The following is a 23469-nucleotide window of genomic DNA, read 5'->3' as shown; positions in this document are numbered from 1 at the left end:
CCCCCCCACCCCCCCCCCCCCCCACCCCCCCCCCCCCCCACCCCCCCCCCCCCCCACCCCCCCCCCCCCCCACCCCCCCCCCCCCCCACCCCCCCCCCCCCCCACCCCCCCCCCCCCCCACCCCCCCCCCCCCCCACCCCCCCCCCCCCCCACCCCCCCCCCCCCCCACCCCCCCCCCCCCCCACCCCCCCCCCCCCCCACCCCCCCCCCCCCCCACCCCCCCCCCCCCCCACCCCCCCCCCCCCCCACCCCCCCCCCCCCCCACCCCCCCCCCCCCCCACCCCCCCCCCCCCCCACCCCCCCCCCCCCCCACCCCCCCCCCCCCCCACCCCCCCCCCCCCCCACCCCCCCCCCCCCCCACCCCCCCCCCCCCCCACCCCCCCCCCCCCCCACCCCCCCCCCCCCCCACCCCCCCCCCCCCCCACCCCCCCCCCCCCCCACCCCCCCCCCCCCCCACCCCCCCCCCCCCCCACCCCCCCCCCCCCCCACCCCCCCCCCCCCCCACCCCCCCCCCCCCCCACCCCCCCCCCCCCCCACCCCCCCCCCCCCCCACCCCCCCCCCCCCCCACCCCCCCCCCCCCCCACCCCCCCCCCCCCCCACCCCCCCCCCCCCCCACCCCCCCCCCCCCCCACCCCCCCCCCCCCCCACCCCCCCCCCCCCCCACCCCCCCCCCCCCCCACCCCCCCCCCCCCCCACCCCCCCCCCCCCCCACCCCCCCCCCCCCCCACCCCCCCCCCCCCCCACCCCCCCCCCCCCCCACCCCCCCCCCCCCCCACCCCCCCCCCCCCCCACCCCCCCCCCCCCCCACCCCCCCCCCCCCCCACCCCCCCCCCCCCCCACCCCCCCCCCCCCCCACCCCCCCCCCCCCCCACCCCCCCCCCCCCCCACCCCCCCCCCCCCCCACCCCCCCCCCCCCCCACCCCCCCCCCCCCCCACCCCCCCCCCCCCCCACCCCCCCCCCCCCCCACCCCCCCCCCCCCCCACCCCCCCCCCCCCCCACCCCCCCCCCCCCCCACCCCCCCCCCCCCCCACCCCCCCCCCCCCCCACCCCCCCCCCCCCCCACCCCCCCCCCCCCCCACCCCCCCCCCCCCCCACCCCCCCCCCCCCCCACCCCCCCCCCCCCCCACCCCCCCCCCCCCCCACCCCCCCCCCCCCCCACCCCCCCCCCCCCCCACCCCCCCCCCCCCCCACCCCCCCCCCCCCCCACCCCCCCCCCCCCCCACCCCCCCCCCCCCCCACCCCCCCCCCCCCCCACCCCCCCCCCCCCCCACCCCCCCCCCCCCCCACCCCCCCCCCCCCCCACCCCCCCCCCCCCCCACCCCCCCCCCCCCCCACCCCCCCCCCCCCCCACCCCCCCCCCCCCCCACCCCCCCCCCCCCCCACCCCCCCCCCCCCCCACCCCCCCCCCCCCCCACCCCCCCCCCCCCCCACCCCCCCCCCCCCCCACCCCCCCCCCCCCCCACCCCCCCCCCCCCCCACCCCCCCCCCCCCCCACCCCCCCCCCCCCCCACCCCCCCCCCCCCCCACCCCCCCCCCCCCCCACCCCCCCCCCCCCCCACCCCCCCCCCCCCCCACCCCCCCCCCCCCCCACCCCCCCCCCCCCCCACCCCCCCCCCCCCCCACCCCCCCCCCCCCCCACCCCCCCCCCCCCCCACCCCCCCCCCCCCCCACCCCCCCCCCCCCCCACCCCCCCCCCCCCCCACCCCCCCCCCCCCCCACCCCCCCCCCCCCCCACCCCCCCCCCCCCCCACCCCCCCCCCCCCCCACCCCCCCCCCCCCCCACCCCCCCCCCCCCCCACCCCCCCCCCCCCCCACCCCCCCCCCCCCCCACCCCCCCCCCCCCCCACCCCCCCCCCCCCCCACCCCCCCCCCCCCCCACCCCCCCCCCCCCCCACCCCCCCCCCCCCCCACCCCCCCCCCCCCCCACCCCCCCCCCCCCCCACCCCCCCCCCCCCCCACCCCCCCCCCCCCCCACCCCCCCCCCCCCCCACCCCCCCCCCCCCCCACCCCCCCCCCCCCCCACCCCCCCCCCCCCCCACCCCCCCCCCCCCCCACCCCCCCCCCCCCCCACCCCCCCCCCCCCCCACCCCCCCCCCCCCCCACCCCCCCCCCCCCCCACCCCCCCCCCCCCCCACCCCCCCCCCCCCCCACCCCCCCCCCCCCCCACCCCCCCCCCCCCCCACCCCCCCCCCCCCCCACCCCCCCCCCCCCCCACCCCCCCCCCCCCCCACCCCCCCCCCCCCCCACCCCCCCCCCCCCCCACCCCCCCCCCCCCCCACCCCCCCCCCCCCCCACCCCCCCCCCCCCCCACCCCCCCCCCCCCCCACCCCCCCCCCCCCCCACCCCCCCCCCCCCCCACCCCCCCCCCCCCCCACCCCCCCCCCCCCCCACCCCCCCCCCCCCCCACCCCCCCCCCCCCCCACCCCCCCCCCCCCCCACCCCCCCCCCCCCCCACCCCCCCCCCCCCCCACCCCCCCCCCCCCCCACCCCCCCCCCCCCCCACCCCCCCCCCCCCCCACCCCCCCCCCCCCCCACCCCCCCCCCCCCCCACCCCCCCCCCCCCCCACCCCCCCCCCCCCCCACCCCCCCCCCCCCCCACCCCCCCCCCCCCCCACCCCCCCCCCCCCCCACCCCCCCCCCCCCCCACCCCCCCCCCCCCCCACCCCCCCCCCCCCCCACCCCCCCCCCCCCCCACCCCCCCCCCCCCCCACCCCCCCCCCCCCCCACCCCCCCCCCCCCCCACCCCCCCCCCCCCCCACCCCCCCCCCCCCCCACCCCCCCCCCCCCCCACCCCCCCCCCCCCCCACCCCCCCCCCCCCCCACCCCCCCCCCCCCCCACCCCCCCCCCCCCCCACCCCCCCCCCCCCCCACCCCCCCCCCCCCCCACCCCCCCCCCCCCCCACCCCCCCCCCCCCCCACCCCCCCCCCCCCCCACCCCCCCCCCCCCCCACCCCCCCCCCCCCCCACCCCCCCCCCCCCCCACCCCCCCCCCCCCCCACCCCCCCCCCCCCCCACCCCCCCCCCCCCCCACCCCCCCCCCCCCCCACCCCCCCCCCCCCCCACCCCCCCCCCCCCCCACCCCCCCCCCCCCCCACCCCCCCCCCCCCCCACCCCCCCCCCCCCCCACCCCCCCCCCCCCCCACCCCCCCCCCCCCCCACCCCCCCCCCCCCCCACCCCCCCCCCCCCCCACCCCCCCCCCCCCCCACCCCCCCCCCCCCCCACCCCCCCCCCCCCCCACCCCCCCCCCCCCCCACCCCCCCCCCCCCCCACCCCCCCCCCCCCCCACCCCCCCCCCCCCCCACCCCCCCCCCCCCCCACCCCCCCCCCCCCCCACCCCCCCCCCCCCCCACCCCCCCCCCCCCCCACCCCCCCCCCCCCCCACCCCCCCCCCCCCCCACCCCCCCCCCCCCCCACCCCCCCCCCCCCCCACCCCCCCCCCCCCCCACCCCCCCCCCCCCCCACCCCCCCCCCCCCCCACCCCCCCCCCCCCCCACCCCCCCCCCCCCCCACCCCCCCCCCCCCCCACCCCCCCCCCCCCCCACCCCCCCCCCCCCCCACCCCCCCCCCCCCCCACCCCCCCCCCCCCCCACCCCCCCCCCCCCCCACCCCCCCCCCCCCCCACCCCCCCCCCCCCCCACCCCCCCCCCCCCCCACCCCCCCCCCCCCCCACCCCCCCCCCCCCCCACCCCCCCCCCCCCCCACCCCCCCCCCCCCCCACCCCCCCCCCCCCCCACCCCCCCCCCCCCCCACCCCCCCCCCCCCCCACCCCCCCCCCCCCCCACCCCCCCCCCCCCCCACCCCCCCCCCCCCCCACCCCCCCCCCCCCCCACCCCCCCCCCCCCCCACCCCCCCCCCCCCCCACCCCCCCCCCCCCCCACCCCCCCCCCCCCCCACCCCCCCCCCCCCCCACCCCCCCCCCCCCCCACCCCCCCCCCCCCCCACCCCCCCCCCCCCCCACCCCCCCCCCCCCCCACCCCCCCCCCCCCCCACCCCCCCCCCCCCCCACCCCCCCCCCCCCCCACCCCCCCCCCCCCCCACCCCCCCCCCCCCCCACCCCCCCCCCCCCCCACCCCCCCCCCCCCCCACCCCCCCCCCCCCCCACCCCCCCCCCCCCCCACCCCCCCCCCCCCCCACCCCCCCCCCCCCCCACCCCCCCCCCCCCCCACCCCCCCCCCCCCCCACCCCCCCCCCCCCCCACCCCCCCCCCCCCCCACCCCCCCCCCCCCCCACCCCCCCCCCCCCCCACCCCCCCCCCCCCCCACCCCCCCCCCCCCCCACCCCCCCCCCCCCCCACCCCCCCCCCCCCCCACCCCCCCCCCCCCCCACCCCCCCCCCCCCCCACCCCCCCCCCCCCCCACCCCCCCCCCCCCCCACCCCCCCCCCCCCCCACCCCCCCCCCCCCCCACCCCCCCCCCCCCCCACCCCCCCCCCCCCCCACCCCCCCCCCCCCCCACCCCCCCCCCCCCCCACCCCCCCCCCCCCCCACCCCCCCCCCCCCCCACCCCCCCCCCCCCCCACCCCCCCCCCCCCCCACCCCCCCCCCCCCCCACCCCCCCCCCCCCCCACCCCCCCCCCCCCCCACCCCCCCCCCCCCCCACCCCCCCCCCCCCCCACCCCCCCCCCCCCCCACCCCCCCCCCCCCCCACCCCCCCCCCCCCCCACCCCCCCCCCCCCCCACCCCCCCCCCCCCCCACCCCCCCCCCCCCCCACCCCCCCCCCCCCCCACCCCCCCCCCCCCCCACCCCCCCCCCCCCCCACCCCCCCCCCCCCCCACCCCCCCCCCCCCCCACCCCCCCCCCCCCCCACCCCCCCCCCCCCCCACCCCCCCCCCCCCCCACCCCCCCCCCCCCCCACCCCCCCCCCCCCCCACCCCCCCCCCCCCCCACCCCCCCCCCCCCCCACCCCCCCCCCCCCCCACCCCCCCCCCCCCCCACCCCCCCCCCCCCCCACCCCCCCCCCCCCCCACCCCCCCCCCCCCCCACCCCCCCCCCCCCCCACCCCCCCCCCCCCCCACCCCCCCCCCCCCCCACCCCCCCCCCCCCCCACCCCCCCCCCCCCCCACCCCCCCCCCCCCCCACCCCCCCCCCCCCCCACCCCCCCCCCCCCCCACCCCCCCCCCCCCCCACCCCCCCCCCCCCCCCCCCCCCCCCCCCCCCACCCCCCCCCCCCCCCGCCCCCCCCCCCCCCCACCCCCCCCCCCCCCCACCCCCCCCCTTCCCCCCCCCCGCCCCCCCCCCCCCCCCCCCCCCCCCCCCCCCCCCCCCCCCCCCCCCCCCCCCCCCCCGCCCCCCCCCCCCCCCCCGCCCGGCCCCCCCCCCCCCCCCCCCCCCCGCCCAGGCCCCCCCCCCCCCCCCCCCCCCCCCCCCCAGGGGGGGGGGGCCAGTTCCCTCACCTTACACTGGTGGAATTACCCTTCCACCTGGGCAGTGTTTTCCAACCTTTTCAACATCACGGTACCCTTGACCTCACTCTTCATATCTCACGGTACCCCTGCCATCCTCCCCCACCTTCCCCTCCCACTTCCACTGCTTGCCACCCCCCACCTTCCCCTCCCAGGGTGAAGGAAAGCTCGGGGGTGGGGGGAAGTGGCTGCTGACCTTGCGGCAGGTCCTGCCCCCTGGGCCAGCTCCATGTCCTTGCTGGTGCCGGCAGGACACACCGCAAAAGTGAGGGGGGGGGCAGTAGTATTGCTGCGGTACCCCTGGGACATGCTCACGGCACCCCAGGGTACCACGGAACCCTGGTTGGGAATCGCTGCACCAGGGTAAGTGCCATGGGGAGAGCAAATTTGCTGGCACAGCTGCCTCCACCAGTAGATTTGCCCTGTTATCCCCACCCCACTGAGTGGGGTTGGTAAGCTGTAAATTTGTCATGTACTCAACATTTACATGTTTACTGTCTAAGTTATTTTTATTAACTGAGCAAAAATATCAGTAATTTATACATATGACTTTCAAGTATAAAAGAAATTTAAGAAAACCATAACGTTTCTGCTCGCTTTGGCCCATAATGTAAATTTGGTTTCTCGTGGGAAAAAAAATCCCGTTTTTTCCCCTAAATGTGCTGTATCATAAATTTGATCATGTACCATTTAGACCACCTCTCTTCAGTAGTTGTCAGAATGTTGTGGCTTGTCTGCAAATTCCCAGAAGGCGGTTTAATTTTTTGTTGTGTTTGTTGTTTTTCCCCCCAGAAAATGAAAGCAGACCTTAGCATGAAGAAAGCGCTGCTTGGCACCATGGAAACGGATCTTCAGAAGGTCCTGCAGCTTCATTCCCAGTCTTCCCAGGTGTATCCGCTCTACGACTTGGATCTCGGAAAGTACTGTGAAAAAGTTGGTCAGCTGACGGACCGTTGCCAAAGAGTGGAGAAACAGATAGATGATAGGTTCGTATTTTCTAAGGTTGTCCTCAAACTTCTCCCACCATCATTAGCGTTGATACTCTTTTACTAGAGTTGTGCCGAAAAGGCTAATATAATTCACCGGGTGGCTAGATCTGGTATGGTGGCTTGCAAGATAAGAAAAAGGATTCTGGCTGAGACAACATAATTAATATAGGTATAAAAGTTGTTTTAATTGCATGATTGGAATTAATTGGAGTTAATTAAGATATATGTTGCAGTTATGATGTTCTTTTATAATGCTTTTTATTTCACACTGGTCTCTGACTGTAAATAAACTGACTGGCCTGATGAAAAACCCTGAACCCAAAATTTTGGGTGGATCAGCCCGATATACAAGATCTCACTGATCTTCCCCCACCATGCCCACTGGGCTGGAAGAGCATGGGACAGAATAGATCTTGTGTGCCAGGCTGAGCACAATCTGTGTGATCTCCCCCGTTCCCAGCTAGGCTGGTAGAGTATGGGGGGCGGGGGGAGGAGTTACATCTTTCAAGCCAGGATGAACTAGGTCAGCCTGACACACAAGGTCTCTCTGATTTCCCCCCTCCCATGCTGTTTCAGCCCAGTGGGGCTGGAAGAGCATGGGAGGCAGGTAGCTTTTGCATGTCAGGCTGAGCTAGCTCAGTCCCCCAGGCATGATCTCTTCCTCCCTCCTCTGCTGACTTCCAAGGGGACGGGGAGAAAGCTGAAATAGCCAAATGTTATTCGGTCTTTTCGGCTCCAGGTGTATTCGGTTTTTTGAAGACATGAATTTTTTGCTCATAGAAGAAAAACTTGAAAAAAGCCGATATGGCTTTTTTCTCCCCCCCCCCCCCCCCCCAATGATTTGGGGTTGCCAAATTGCCAAACGTAGTAAATTTTGGAATAGAGAATGAAATCAGACATTAAAACTGACACAGTTGTTTCAAAAGCCATGTATTCGTGAAAACACTGTTTTGAGCAGCTGTTGCATGATGTGGAACTTGTATGCTGAGCTGAGAGTTGAAGTCTGGTTGCAGGAAGAACGTTGAGTCGCTTAAAGGAAAGCTCAGTGATAGCACATGTCCTTTTCGTATCGGACCAAAGCTCAGTGCCTGGGAAGATCTCTACTACTTCTTCATATCTTGGAAAGCCTCTGCCAGTAACAGTAGAGAGCTCTGGGCTAAGGTGGTCTGACTTGGCATCATTTTATTTTGTATCTTTTTCAGAACTTGGGATTTAGAAAAACAGGTGAAACAGCTGAGAGCCTATCGTGATCTTTACCAAGCTCTCAGTAAATGGATCTGTGATGCCAGGCGCCGGCAAGACACTATTGAAACCATGAAGCTTGGAGATGTCAGCACGGTCATGCGATACATGCAGGAACAGAAGGTATTGTTTTGCTCTGAATAATAGTCAAGGAGAAGTGACTGACCTGAAATCGCTTCTGCTGACCAAACTTGAGATCAACTTAAAATCAATGAACAATTAAGAATTGGACAGCATCTTGCCATAGTCCCAATAAGGGCACTTCTTAGGGCCATATTGTAGTTAAGAGCACAAGCTAAGAGACTGACAATATAATCTTAAGCAGAGGGTCATCCTTGCTTAGTCCATTGAAACCAGTGTTTAAGATTCCTTGGTGACATATTAAATTCAAAGCTCAGTGAAGCTCACTTAATTTAGGCTCTAAGCAGCCTTTATTCTATTGGCGTAGTCCTGATGTAATGACAATTGGGATTGAGTCTTGGGATTTTGATGATGATGAAGAGGAAGAACAAGAGTTTGAATTTATACTTTACCTTTCTCTTCTATATGAAAACTCAAGGTGGCTTACAAGCTCCTTTCCCTTCTTCTCCCCTCAGCTGACACCTTGTGAGGTAGGTAGGGCTCAGAGAGTTCTGAAGAACTGTGACTTGCTCAAGGTCACCCAGCAGGCTTCATGTGTAGGAGCAGAGAAACCAATCCAGTTCACCAGATAAGAATCCGCCACTCATGAGGGGGAATCAAACCTGGTTCTGCAGATTAGAGTCCACCACTCTTAACCACTACATCATGCGAGCTCTCAATATGCTCCTTTCCCTCCTCCCTACTCTTCCTTTTGCGCACTCCATTTCAGCGTTCTTGATTTATGAGTGACATAATCTGTGCGCTGTTCAAATCAGGCAGCGATGATTTCTGCAAGTTATGCTTTGCTTCCAAACTAAACTGGGAAACTCATTTCACATTAGGGTTTCCGATTCTGATTTGCGGAGAAACCATAATAAGGAAACAGCTGTTTTGGGAAACCATGGCAAACTCTGATCCCTGGGTTGTGTTGGAACGAGAGGGCACACCTCAAATTATTTATGACTGTGATTTTGAGCAAACTTCTCATGCCTTTTCCATTCAGGCTCTGCCATGAGACGTAATAGTCAGCAATAGAACAACCCGACAGATGATTGTCATTCCCCTGAACAGGTAGATCATGAGACGTAATAGTCAGCAATAAGGGAGCAGCAGTGGCGTAGGAGGTTAAGAGCTTGTGTATCTAATCTGGAGGAACTGGGTTTGATTCCCAGCTCTGCCGCCTGAGCTGTGGAGGCTTATCTGGGGAATTCAGATTAGCCTGTGCACTCCCACACACGCCAGCTGGGTGACCTTGGGCTAGTCACAGCTTCTCGGAGCTCTCTCACCCCACCCACCTCACAGGGTGTTTGTTGTGAGGGGGGAAGGGCAAGGAGATTGCAAGCCCCTTTGAGTCTCCTACAGGAGAGAAAGGGGGGGATATAAATCCAAAACTCTTCTTCTTCAATAGAACAACCTGACAGATGATTGTCATTTCCCTGAACAAGTAGATCATGAGACGTAATAGTCAGCAATAGAACAACCCGACAGATGATTGTCATTCCCTTGAACAGGTAGATCATGAGACGTAATAGTCAGTAATAGAATAACCCGACAGATGATTGTCATTCCCCTGAACAGGTAGATGTCACAACTTTTGAAAACTTGGATAGAATTCATATGATTTTTTTCTTTTTTTGGCAGGCCTTACACAGCGAAATAACCGGCAAGCGGGACAAAGTGGAAGATGTGGTCAAGAATGCAGAGGTCTGCTCAGCGGCAATCAAGGTATAGTTATTTTTAAATTTATTTTTACTTCCAAGGCTGATTTAGCAAGATCTGCTTCATTCTTGGCTAAACCTGCCCCAGTCTTCCACATGTCCATTAGTTAATTTGCAGACCTAAGCAAGTAACATATGCCTCTCACCAGTGGTAGGATTCAAACATTTTAACAACAGGTTCCAATGGTGGTGGGATTCAAATAATGACTGTTAAAAAAGTATTTTAAAAATATTTTTAATATCACTTTTTAATTTTAAGTATTAAAAATATTAATACTTAATAAAAATATTTTAAGTATTAAAAAAGTGATATTTTAAATTTTAACAACAGGTTCTACAGAACCTTCGGAACCCCCTGAATCCTACCTTTGCCTCTCACTGATGTGCAATATATTTCTGAAAAGCTATCCATGTATAGTTGGCTAAAAATCTTCATTGTGTTTTTTTGAAAAACACCAATGCGCATGACAGTTCAATAGTATGGGAGGGTTTTTAAATCATTTAATTTTCTTTGGCATTTTTTTTAACCGTGCTTTCCAGTTGGGATCTAAATCTGCTCACAAAAAAGAATTGAATAAGCAAATCTTTAAAAATTAGAAGTTAAAGAAATTAAGCGGGGCCGGGGTGCACAATTTCAGCGGCACCCCAGGTGCCATTTCCTGCTGGTATGCCACTGGTTTCCCCCTCCACTTTACTGGTTATTAAAGGAGGATATTGTCAGTCTGTGTTTATGAAAATGACGTCAGGAGAACGATGCTAACAGCTCATACAAAACTTCACTTCCTTCTTGTTCTGTAGGATTATGAACTCCAGGCTGCCTCCTATTGTTCAGGACTGGAAACTTTACTGAACATTCCAATTAAGAGGAGTTTGGTCCAGTCTCCTTCTGGGATAGTTCTGCAAGAGGTACATTGCCTTTCCTGTTGCTTTTGTGACCCCTTTCTTGGTAAAACCTTCGTCAACTGTTCATTGGAAAAATCTGTGAGCAGTTGCGGGGAAAAGGTAAAAATCTGCCCACCATGAGGTGCTGTTTCTTAAACCAAATACAGAGGAACCACATGGTACAGTCATCTTGAGACTTCAAGAGTACAGATTGGACAGTCACATAACTGAATATTGAACCATGTCAGAAACTCTGTGTGGCTACCAGAACTTAGGATGCTCTAAGCCAGAGGTGTCCAACTCTGGCGCCTCAGATTTCCATGGACTACAATTCCCATCAGCCCCTGCCATGCCAGCAGGGGTTTAAGGGAATTGTAGTCCATGAACATCTGAAGCGCCAGAGTTGGACACCCCTGCTCTAAGCCAAAGTCTTTTTTTTGATGTTCCGTTTTTCCATATGCAGATTTTTTTTTGGCATGGAAAAATTCAGATATGGAATCCTTGCAGTCCCAAATCAGAGGTTATTTTAAAAACGTGTTTATTTTTATTTACACCATGCTTTTCTCTCTGATGGGCACTCAGACTAGCTTCCAATATTGTTCTCCTTTCTTCCATCCTATCCAGTGGTGGGATCCAAAAATTTTAGTAACAGGTTCCCATGGTGGTGGGGTTCAAACTGTGGCGTAGCGCCAATGAGGATGGGCGGGGCACGATGGGGGCATGGCTGGGCATTCTGGGGGCAGGGCATTCCTGGGTGGGGCTGTGGCAAGGACGCAGCCACTGCGCCGGTCCTTGGGTGGGAAACGAATGCACGCAGGCTGCCACGCACGCCGGTGCACCTCCTGCTAGACTGCTTCAAGTTCTGCGCGCTACTGCTGAGAGGAGGGGTGTAACTAAGGCAAAAATCACGTGGCCAAATCACCAATTAGTAACCCCCTGTTGGCACACACAAATAATTAGTAACCTACTCTCGGGAACCTGTGAGAACCTGCTGGATCCCACCGCTGATCCTACCCCTACAATAATAAGGGACCAGCCTAAGGTCACCCACTGGGCTTCCATGGCAGGGGTGTGTGTGTTTGAAACCCAGATCCTAATCAGACATTAACCGCTACTTCTGAAGGTGGGCATCAGCTCTTATTTTATTCGTTAGAATTTGTCTCATTCCTCTTCCAAGGCGCCCAGAGCAGTCTTCAAGCTCCTTCCTCTCTCTTTCTATCTTCACAATCAACCTGCATGGTAGAATAGGCTGAGAGAGAACAAACGACTCAACGTCACTGAGCAAGCTACATTGTAGGGTGGAATTTGAACTCGCATCTCATAGTGCTATGAACAGCCCCATTGACTTAATCAAGCCCACCTGTGCTTATTGACCGATATATCAGTCTAGATAAGGCTATTGGTATCTTATAAAATACTTTGAAATCCTGTTGATGCCGGCTAAAAATAATGTTTCGACAAGGCTTACAACTGGTGTCTGTACTTTCCCCCCACCACCAGGCTGCAGAGATTCAGTCTCGGTACATTGAGCTTCTGACAAGATCAGGAGACTATTACAAGTTCCTGAGTGAAATGCTGAAAAGCATGGAGGAGTTAAAGGTAATCTGTCTCTTTTTGTGTGTCTTGAGTTGCCAGCAGCAAAAGATCTTACCTGTCATTACTTGTTTCTGGTATTCATTTGCAGAAAACTGGCTGTAGTGGTGCTATGTTCTCTGCCATCTGTTACCAGTTCAGCCATGTTATACAAACAGCATTGTTTTTGTGTGGTGGAATGTCAAATTAAGAGGTGTAAACAAGGACATAATTTAGTTTTGGCTTGGCCCTAATTATGTTTTTGGTGCCAGGCCTTAAATCCAGGACACATGATGTATAATACATTTCTACAAAGATAATAAATTATTCCTATTGTATAGGGATATTGTGCCTAGATTTATGATTGACCCAGAATATGCAGTCCCCAGGAATATTCGGAATAGCTTCCCTGGAAGATGCAAGTGCAAAATATCTGACCACACTAAACGATCCAATGCATTGCAGAGCGTTCTCCCTAGCAAGACTAAATGTCTTCCCTTCCGCAGTCACCCTAGGGAGATTTGCACAAACTCCATATTCTGCCCGATTATGTTCTTGTGATGTTAACGAACCGGATACACTCATCCATATTATTCTTCACTGCCCCTTACACAAAGAAGTCTGAACATCTATCCTTGGACAACTGCTTGAAAATCGGAATGGTCTTTCGGACAAGGATTGGGTGAAGCTTCTGTTGATGGACAGGAAGGAAACAATAACCTCTACGGTGGCTTATTTTCTATCTACCATAATGGCCTGCAGACCCCACTACACCTATTCCACCATCAAGCCAAAGACATAAACTGCTTCCTTGTTGTAAACAATCTTTTAATCTACACATGGATTTTTGTATTCTCCTTATATTATTTGTAAAATGCCATTAAAGGTCTTTGATTTGATTTGATTTATGATTAAACAAAGGAGCCCAAAGATTTGATCCATCCATCCATCCATCCATCCATCCATCCATCCATCCATCCATCCATCCATCCATCCATCCATCCATCCATCCATCCATCCATCCATCCATCCATCCATCCATCCATCCATCCATCCATCCATCCATCCATACATACATACATACATACATACATACATAAATACTTTAGGCTTTTATACCGCCCGATCCCCGAAGGATCCCTGAAGGATGATAACAAATCAGGGAAAGACATTTACTGTAGTTCTCATCCACACTCTATTTAAATGGTGCATTATATTTTAAGTGGTAATCAAAATGCCATCCCATGTAACATTGCCTCTCCATTTTTATTTCTGCAGATGAAAAGCACCAAAATAGAACTCTTGGAAGAAGAGCTCAGACTGGCCAGAGATGCCAATTCTGACAACAGCAATAAGCACAAATTCCTGGAGCAAAACCTACAGAAATTCCAGGTGGATTGTTCCCAGCTGAAAGCCAAACTCATGAGTTTGGAAGAATTGAAGAGACAAGCTGAAATGGATGGCAGTTCTACCAAGCAAAACCTGGACAAATGCTATTCTCAAATCAAAGATCTTAATGAGAGGATAACAAGGCTGACCTATGAGATTGAAGATGAGAAGAGGAAAAGGAAGCTCCTGGAAGACAGATATGAGCAGCAGAGGTCCGACTTTGACCAGCTGCAGAAGACAAGGCAGAATGAGAAGGAAACTCTGGGTCGGCAAAAGCTAGAATCTGAGAAAGTCATCAAGGAGAAAGAGTACGAGATAGAAAGGTTAAGGGTCCTTCTCCAGGACGAGGGATCACGGAAGAGGGAATATGAGAATGAGCTGGCTAAGGTAAGAAACCAGTTTAATGAGGAGATGAGTAATATAAAGAACAAGTTTGAAACAGAGATTAACATTAAGAAGACCACAATCCACCAGATAGCAGTCCAGAAGGAGGAGGATGCCAAGGGCCTCCGAGTCCAGATTGATAGACTGCAGAGGGAGAACAGAGACCTGAAGGATGAGATTGTCAGACTCAACGACGCCATTTTGGAAACTACGGAACAGCGGAGGAGGGCAGAAGAAAATGCTCTTCAGCAGAAAGCTTGTGGCACGGAGGTGGCCCAGCATAAGCAACAGCTGGAGTTGGAGCTGAAGCAGATCATCCAACTGCGCAACGAGGACAATTCAAGGTACAAGCAAGCGCTCGAAGATGCCGCCATGACCATCCAGGACAAAACCAAGGAGCTTGAAAGATTAAAGATTCAGCTGCAGGAAGAGGCTAAAGGCCGATGGGAACTTGAGAATGAATTGTCTAAGGTAAGGAACAGTTATGATGAGGAAATGATTAGTTTAAAGAACAAGTATGAGACTGAGATTACTATTACAAAGACCACAATAAATCAGGTGTCCGTACAAAAGGAAGAGGAAGCCAGTAATTATCGAGCACAACTTGACAATGTTGTGAGAGAAAATAGGAGCTTGTGTGAGGAGATTAGGAGGCTGAAGAACACGTTAAGTCAGACTACGGAAAACCTTAGAAAAGTAGAAGAAAGTGTCCATCAACAAAAATCAGTCAGCTCAGAGATCTCCCAAAAGAAGCAGCACCTGGAGATTGAGTTAAAACAGACTGTTCAAAAGTATTCAGAAGAGACCATACGGTATAAGCAGTCACTGGATGACATGGGGAAAACAGTCAAGGATAAAAACAAAGAGATTGAAAAGCTGAGAAAGATGTTAGAAGCGGAAACAAACCAGAGGAAAGCCATGGAGGAAGAAAACATCCGGTTGCAAAGAGTCCAGTTTGATCTGGAGAAAGTCAACATCAATGCAACAGAGACCATCAGCAGACTTAAAGTTCAAGAGCAGGAACTGGGTCGCCTCAAAAGTGAATATGAAAGAGTTTCACAAGAGAAAAAAGGGAAAGATCAAGAAAACACCAGGCTCCAGAGCACAATAAAAGAGCTGAAACACCAGAAGAGCAAACTGGAGGAGGAGCTAAGTAGGCAGTCTAGAGCCATAACTGACGAGATTTCCAAACGCAAGAAGGTAGAAGAGGAGTTAGAAGCGATGAGACGGTCTTACAGAGAGCAAACTGTTAAAATCACAAACCTCACTCAGCAGATAGAGGAGGTCTCGATCGTAAAGAAACGGAGCGAAGACGATCTGAGGCACCAAAGAGAGGTGCTAGATAGCCACATGAGGGATAAGCAGAGGCACATGGAGGAGATAAGGAAGTACACCTCAGAGATTGAAGCCTTGCGCCGCCAGCTTGTCCAAGAGCAAGACAATCTCAAACAGGCTCACATCCGCAATGAGCACTTGCAGAAGCTGATTGAGGACAAGAGCAAGAGCCTCAATGAGTGCAAGATAGAAATTGAGCGACTTCAGTCTCTTACTGAGAACCTGACCAAAGAACACTTGATGTTAGAGGAGGAATTGCGCAATTTAAGATTGGAGTACGATGAGCTGAGAAGGGGCAGAAGTGAAGTGGATGAGGAAAAAAATGCCACAATTATTGAACTAAAGAGTCAACTACAAACAAGCAACAAGCATACCCTGGAACTCCAGGGTGTGATAAGTGGTTTGCAGAAAGAAAGGGAAAATTTGAGACAGGAAATTGAAAAAATCCAAAAGCAGGCTTTGGAGGTATTCACAAATATTTGATCCCAACTTTACTCTCCCTCAACCCCCATAATTTAAAACCAAATGCATTTTTTGGTCAAATTAATGCACGCTTCATTAATCAACATGAATTTTAATTGAGTCGTTTGGCTTTTTAACCTATAAGTCCAGACTTGGGCCCCTTCTACAGACTGCATGTACTACAAGCTAATGTACAGAAGCTATACAGTTTGTTAACCGGGCAGCTGAGGACATGAGGGATCCTTTGTGAGTGCCCAAGGGATCCTTTGTGTCCCCCCTCCTGTTTTATGTTCTTAATGTAAGGTGGAGGGAGGAACACCTACCATGCTTTAATTACATTGGTGTAAAAACTCTTTGGGTACCGTTTGAACCAAAACATTTTAGAGCAACCCAAAGAATTCTGTCTGGAACATGAACAGTCCTTAGAAAGAAACAGTTTAAAATGCAGAGATAGATCGATTAGCTGCCTTTACTGTGGATTTATAGATGATCCGGCTGGGTTTCCAAACCCTGCCTTATTGCCTTTGTCCTCCCCAAAGAGAGATTTACACTTAGAACTGCCTACCTAAAGGCTCACTCTGGTGGGATATACAATATGTCACTCATGGAGTGACATATTGAAGAAAGGCCTCTGCTTTTTCCAAACCATTATCTTGTAGGATATTTTGCATGTATACTATGTGTATGTACACTGGCTCTAAAGCGTGTATATACGTATGTATGCATAATTATATTGGGGAGAGAGATATTTGTGATGCTGGTTATTTGCATTTATGTATATATACCTATATATTCAAAATATATTATATGAACATGTATACATAGTCATATTGGTGTTACACAGCTAACGATATATATATGTTAAGGAGATGGGCCTCAATCCAACACAGTTAGTTATACTAAATCATATTGAAAGCTTAGCTGCATTTGACTCTGAATGTGGCTATTGGTTCGGGCAGTTTGTATTGGGAGCCTTTAAGTACATTAATCTTATCTTCGTAGTTTTGTCCTTGATTTTCTTTTCTGACTGCAGTTTTTTTCCGATTCTAAACTTTGTATCAGCATATGAATAGGCTGGGTCCATCTAGCATTGTCTGATTTGACTGGCATTATCTCTCCAAGCTCTGAAAGAAAGATCTTCCCTGACTCCTACCCTCTGAGATCCTTCATTTGGAGATACTAGGCAGTGGAGCTGGGACCTTTTGCCAACAGGCAAAGCACATCCTGTTTGGTTGAACCATGAACCCCTCCCCTGTGTCTCCACAACAACAACAATTTAATCACATGTCACCAGGAAATTAATGCAAACAAGCGAGTAAATATTGTTGCAGTTCGGTGAATCCTTTTCACAACCCATTGAAATGAACGGAGGGGTGTGCAGCGTTTGGTGGGCTGCATCATGTTGCTGATGCAATCAGTCTTAGAATTGGTCCAGAAATGCTCTTTTCTTCAATGTGTGTCTATTTACTGTCCTAATTACTTTCTCCCTCCTTGTACCAAGTACACGTACCATATGCATTTCTTGATTTTGCATTCACCCTGATTGGATAGATCAGTGATGATCCTTATTTCTGATGGTTGAATGTCTAACATTGAACCATCAGTAGAATGACATCCACAAAATTCAGACTTATTGAAATTATAGCATCAAAAATCTGACCCTTCATTTTATATCTATATATTTAAATTCAGGCCAGGCCAGCCTGAAGTTGATTTTACGTTTTACAGGCTTTGCAGATTTGCAGCGCTATTCTAAACAGTTAAATTCTCCTAAGTCCATTGAACTCAGCTGGCTTAATGAAGTGCAACTCTGCTTAGGATTGCGCTGCTAGAACAAGATATCCTCTAACAAAACAAAACAAAAACCAACGCATTCTCCATTTCAGTTACTGGCCAACGTCTTGCCATGTTACCATGTAGTAAATCTGTATGTGACTCAAAATCAGCTCGATGGAATTGTAGCTACAAGAAGCTATTTTGTATTTATTTATTGGAAAACATATGCATGCTGTGCTTTTAATGTATTAGCTACCAAGATGGCTGTAATTGACGCCATGATTGAAACTAAAAAGCAAACAACAATAGCAAAAACTCATCCTACATGGAAACACAAATATTCTCAGTAGTCAACCAACAATTGGGAAGAGGGCTTACTTGGCACAAAACGTCTAGTGCTGTAGATAGTTTCAGGGAGGAAGCTGAGGCACTACCGCAGAAGAAACTCTGTCCCTCAAAGTCACCTTCCTTTCCACAGAAAGCAGGAACATACATAGAAAGCAGGAACATACCTCTGTAGCCAACCTTACTTGACAGGCAGGCTCATATAAGAGCTGTCCTTAAATACCCTGTAGCGGCCTTTCATTAGCCTTTAACAATTTAGGACTTAGAGCACTTTGTATTGTCCCTAGAAGCAATAGAAGCCAGGGTAGCTCTTTTTAAAGTATGAGATAGGTCTCATCCAGCAATCCGCATTCTGACTGCAGCATTATGTGCCATCGGAAGCGATCAGGTTCCAAAGGCAGCCTATGCAGAGTGCAATCTAGTATTCTAATGTGGAGCTGCAGATACAAAAACGATATATTTAATATTAACAAAAATTCAACATAATTTGTCCATGGGAAATAATAAGGAAGCTCTTGCGTAAAAGATCCATGCGTGTATCAAAGCCCAAGTGCTCCCTTGCATATAAGAGCTCTCACGTGATGGGCTCTTTTGTGGAATTGTTGCCAAAATCTTACAGCCGAACTTTATTCGTTCAGGAAATATGTCACTCCTTTTGATGGACCCATGATTTTATCCCACAAAGCATGTATTAAATTTTTTTTCATTAATATCAGAACATTTTCTATAACTATTTTCTTGCATGTGAAATAAAATGCCAGAGGAAAGAATGATGTAAACTGCTTTGAGTCCCTATTGGGGAGAAAGGCAGGGTATCTACCTATTAAAACATCCAAAATCGCATCAATAATAACCATACTAATCACTCAGATCTACCGTTATCTTGTGCCTTTATGGGACAAACTGAATTGCAGGGAGCAAATAAAGAACATGGTCAGACAGTGAAATCGAAAGCTAACTTTTCTCCTGTTTATTTTCTTTATTGCACAGTCATCCCATAGAATTCAAGAGTCCAAAAACCAATGTAATCATATAATGCAAGAGCGAGAAACGTTGATGATAAAACTAAAAACCCTGGAACAAGACAAGAGCCGGCTGGCGAGGCTGGAAGAAGAGATGACTCGTACTAAAGGAACGCTGGAATCAGAATCTCGCTTGAAAATGCGGCTAGAGAGTGAAAAGCAACAGATCCTGAATGACCTGAATCAGTGGAAGAACCAATATTCCCGGAAAGAAGAGACAATAAGGAAGATCGAGTCTGAGCGTGAGAAGTGTGAGAGAGAGAAGAGCTCCTTGCTGCTGGAAATTGAGAGGCTGCAGGCAGAGGTTAAGAGGACCGAAGAGCGGTATCGGAGTAGGTTAGAGGAGACGAGCAGGAAGACCCAATCCGAGATGGATGCCGAACGGCTGAAATTGCAGAGGGAGATTGAGAAGCTTAGGCAGCGCTCGTACGGGGCCCACAGGGGAACCCAGACGGAAGAGGACTTTGTTATCGACCCATCCAAATTGCTTTTCAGTGGCCTTCGGAAAAAAGTAACCGCTGTCCAGTTGTATGAATGCCAGCTAATCGACAAGAGCACCCTGGATAAGCTGCTGAGGGGACAGAAGTCAGTGGAGGAGGTTGCTGCTGATCTCGAACCATTCCTTAAAGGAGCTGGGGCCATAGCCGGAACCTCTCTCAGCCCCAAGGAGAAGTACTCTCTGGTGGAGGCAAAACGGAAGCAACTCCTGACACCAGAAAACACGGTCCTGCTTTTGGAAGCCCAAGCAGCCACTGGAGGCGTGATTGACCCCCACCGGAACGAACTGTTGAGTGTAGACAGTGCCATTGCTAGAGACCTGATTGATTTTGACGACAGGGAGCAAATTTATGCTGCTGAAAAAGCTGTCACTGGGTTTAGAGACCCATTCTCAGGGAAAACAGTGCCTGTGTCAGAAGCCATCAAGAAAAATCTGATTGACAGGGAGCAAGGAATGCGTCTTCTTGAGGCCCAGTTGGCTGTGGGAGGGTTTGTTGACCCAATCAATAGTGTCTTCTTACCAAAAGATATTGCATTAAACCGTGGGCTGATTGATCGAGAGTTGTACAGAGTTTTGAATGCTCAGAGTTCAGCAAAGCACTTCATTGATCCCACCACTAAGAAGGCCATAAGTTACCTGCAGCTGAGGGACAAATGTAGAATTGAACCACACACTGGTTTACTCCTGCTCCCTGTGCAGAAGAGGAGCATGTCATTCCAAGGGATCCGGCACCAGGTCACAATTACCGAATTAGTTGACTCTGGCATCATTCGGGAATCAACAGCAAATGATCTTGAAACGGGAGTCATCACAGTTGAAGAAGTCACTGACCGAATTAAAGATTTCCTGCAGGGCTCCAGCTGCATAGCTGGCATTTATAATGAGGCTACCAGAGAGAAGCTGGGTGTTTATCAGGCTATGAAGATAGGTTTGGTTAGACCAGGGACTGCTCTTGAGCTTCTGGAAGCCCAGGCAGCCACTGGATTCATTGTGGATCCCGTGAGCAATTCACGGCTTACAGTGGAAGAGGCTTACAAGAGAGGCCTGGTCGGAATAGAGTTTAAAGAGAAACTTCTGTCGGCTGAAAGAGCAGTCACTGGATACAAAGATCCAGAAACGGGAAATATCATCTCCTTGTTCCAGGCAATGAATAAAGAACTCATTGAGAAAGGTCACGGCATCCGATTGCTGGAAGCCCAGATAGCCACTGGTGGGATCATTGACCCCAAGGAAAGTCATCGTTTACCAGTCCAAACAGCATACCAACGTGGGTTTTTCAATGAAGAACTGAATGAAATTCTCTTGGATCCCAGTGACGATACCAAAGGGTTCTTTGACCCCAACACAGAAGAAAACTTGACTTATCTGCAGTTAAAGGAAAGATGTATAACCGATGAAGCAACTGGGCTTTGCCTTCTACCCCTGAGAGAGAGAAAGAAAGCGATACAAACTTCTCAAAAGAATACACTTCGGAAACGCAGGGTTGTCATTGTAGATCCAGATACAAATAAGGAAATGTCTGTCCAACAGGCGTACAATAAAGGCCTCATAGATTATGACACTTACATGGAGCTGTCTGACCAGGAATGTGAATGGGAAGAAATAACAATCACAGGATCAGATGGAAGCACAAGAGTAGTCCTTGTTGACAGAAAAACTGGCAACCAGTATGACATTCAGGATGCCCTTGACAAAGGCCATGTTGACAGGAAATTTTTTGACCAATACCGTTCTGGATCATTAAGCCTCACCCAATTTGCTGACATGATTGCCAGCCGAAATAGTGGTGATGAAGTCTTCAGGCATGAGTCTGTCAGCAGGTCTCCCACAGCCGTAAGTGTCAGAAGCTCCTCCACGATATTGAAGAGTGGCTCCTTTTCCGATTCCCAGGAGGAAACAACTCCCATTGCAGCCATATTTGACACTGAAAACTTGGAGAAAATTTCCATTTCGGAAGCGATCCAGCGGGGCATCGTTGACAGCATCACTGCTCAGCGTCTCCTTGAAGCACAAGCCTGCACGGGAGGCATCGTGTGCCCAACCACAGGTCAGAGGCTTACCCTTCAGGATGCAGTCACTCAAGGCGTCATCGACCATGAGATGGCCACGCGGTTGAAGCCAGCTCAGAAGGCCTTCATAGGGTTCGAAGGCATCAAGGGTCGGAAGCGAATGTCAGCAGCAGAGGCAGTGAGGGAAAAATGGTTGCCTTACGAGGCCGGTCAACGTTTCCTTGAGTTTCAGTTTATCACTGGAGGCCTTATTGATCCCGATGTACGTGGACGAATAAGTACTGAAGAGGCCATCAGAAAAGGATTCATTGATGGCCGAACCTCCCATAGACTACAAGACACCAGCAGCTATGCAAAGATTTTGACCTGTCCGAAAACAAAGCTGAAGATCTCCTACAAAGAAGCGATGGATCGGTCCATGGTTGAGGACAAAACTGGCCTTAGGTTGTTAGAAGCATCTTCTGTTTCATCCAAGGGCATTTCCAGCCCATATAATGTCTCCTCGGCACCAGGCTCCCGCTCCGGCTCCCGCTCCGGCTCCCGCAGTGGATCAAGGAGGGGAAGTTTTGACGCAGCCACAAATACTTCATATTCTTATTCTTATACAACCATCAGCAGCAGCAGCTCCCTGGGGCGCTAGAAAGTAAACCAGCAGGCTTATTTACATCTGCAGGAATCTCTTTTTGTTTTTAAGCAAGAAAATTAGCATGCAAAACCAAACAAAAAAAGGAACTGGTTGATGGTAAACGTAGTGCTGGCTTGGGTGGAATAGCTAAGCTGCCAAATAGAAACTTAACCCAGATGCAAGCTACCCAAAATCCTTGCTGTTTTTTTCCCCATGTTTTTAAAACCATCTACTGTTTTGGGTGCCAACTTGTAAAGCAATGGTGATATAAAGCAAAAAAAAAAAGTAGTATCTTTAATGCCTTTTATTCCTTTCCTATTGCTCTTTGGGTATGCTGTCCATTTCCTTCCATTGGCCATGCCGTATTGCAAACTGTTAGCCCAAGTTGTATGTCGATTCTGTATCATTGTGGGTTTAGCACAGATGTTGCGGTGAATAATAATGAAGATTTGTTATTTGCGCTGCAGTTGTCCTGAGCTGTGTCCTTAGCTATCACTTGATGGCTGAGGGAGGATGTAGTGGAATGTGCTTTTCTGTTGGAGTGGCCAATCGTTTCTATCCGTTTTTGCTTGCTTATTCTTTGTGAAACAAAGTACAGGCCTGACAGCATAACATTTATTATTCTGGCAATAAAATTTGAAACCTCCTTTGATATATTTGTGTAAGAGTTTGACATTAAACGTCTCCTATGAGTGTTGTCTCAGCAGTGGCTTAGGTTGCTTGACTGTACCCGGAGTATTGTGCATGGGGTACTCCCTTGGTCTTCTTTTGGATAACTGTTTCCACTCACACAAGCTATAAAAGGGGCCAAATCAATGATGAAGAAGATACAACATTGTCTTGTGTTTGTACTGACTGCAGCAGTTAGGTTAGCTCAATCAGGGAGCTTGATGTTCTGCTTCTTCCAAATCCTTAAATTCTGCAACCAGAACCAAAATGATATGATAGCAATTAATAGGTTTCAGTAGACACATTAGAAGGATTGAGACAAGGAGTAGAAGATTACTGAACAGAGGCATAGCAAGGGGGGAAAGCACCTGGTGCACTGGTGCGCCCCCGCCCCCGGAACACCCTTGCCACGTCCCACAGGGGCGCATGCTTGGTGCATCATGCCCCCCGTCCCCTTGGAGCTACACCTCTGCTACTGAATAAAGTGCAGAATAGCTAAAAGGAGTCCCATAGACAGGTATTCTTTAATTGCTTCTCAGAAACACTGTATAAAGATTTCTGAAGCCACATCTCGCTGTTAAAAGTGACCGTAGGGGAGATCTAGGAAACTTCTTGGTACATCCATTTGTCCTTTGGCTTCTTTCTTTTGCTCTCTTAGCCAGTCCACTCCCACCCAATCACCTAAACAGGGGTGTGGAACGATAAGGTATATCCCAGTCTTATCAGATCTCAGAAAGCAATAAGGTATATCCCAGTCTTATCAGATCTCAGAAAGCGAGCAGGAATCAGTGTTTGGATGGGAGATCACCAAGCAAAGGCGTAACTGGGCCAGAGTGTGTCCAGTGTGCACTGTATTTTCTGTGCCCCCCCCCCGCGGCACCCTGCCCCCCTTACCTTAGTTCAGCCTGGAAAAGTGGCCTGTTCCCTTCAGGCTCAAAATGGCCTGGTGGGAATTACACTTCCCATGAGACCCTGGGGCTTGCAAGGTCTCCTGGGAAGTGTTGTTTCCACCAGGCCGTTTTCAGCC

The 23469-nt window shown here is 55.2% G+C and overlaps 1 protein-coding gene across 1 annotated transcript in view; it reads left to right on the top strand.

The window, feature by feature from the left end:
* The window catches only part of LOC125439414 (desmoplakin), a 62715-nt gene extending 40290 nt beyond the window's left edge, over nucleotides 1–22425 (top strand). The window contains exons 4-10 of the mRNA XM_048508520.1: nucleotides 6197–6390; nucleotides 7596–7758; nucleotides 9397–9480; nucleotides 10272–10379; nucleotides 11856–11954; nucleotides 13206–15500; nucleotides 18609–22425. Of these exons, the coding sequence (XP_048364477.1) occupies nucleotides 6197–6390; nucleotides 7596–7758; nucleotides 9397–9480; nucleotides 10272–10379; nucleotides 11856–11954; nucleotides 13206–15500; nucleotides 18609–21788 (6123 nt within the window). The 3' untranslated portion in view covers nucleotides 21789–22425. The remainder of the gene's footprint in view (nucleotides 1–6196; nucleotides 6391–7595; nucleotides 7759–9396; nucleotides 9481–10271; nucleotides 10380–11855; nucleotides 11955–13205; nucleotides 15501–18608) is intronic.
* The last annotated feature ends 1044 nt before the right edge of the window (nucleotides 22426–23469 follow it).

This window comes from Sphaerodactylus townsendi, linkage group LG09 (assembly GCF_021028975.2).
Source record: "Sphaerodactylus townsendi isolate TG3544 linkage group LG09, MPM_Stown_v2.3, whole genome shotgun sequence".
Classification (NCBI taxonomy): domain Eukaryota; kingdom Metazoa; phylum Chordata; class Lepidosauria; order Squamata; family Sphaerodactylidae; genus Sphaerodactylus; species Sphaerodactylus townsendi.
Note: the sequence above shows the minus strand (reverse complement) of the source record. Positions and strands in the feature narration are given on the sequence as shown.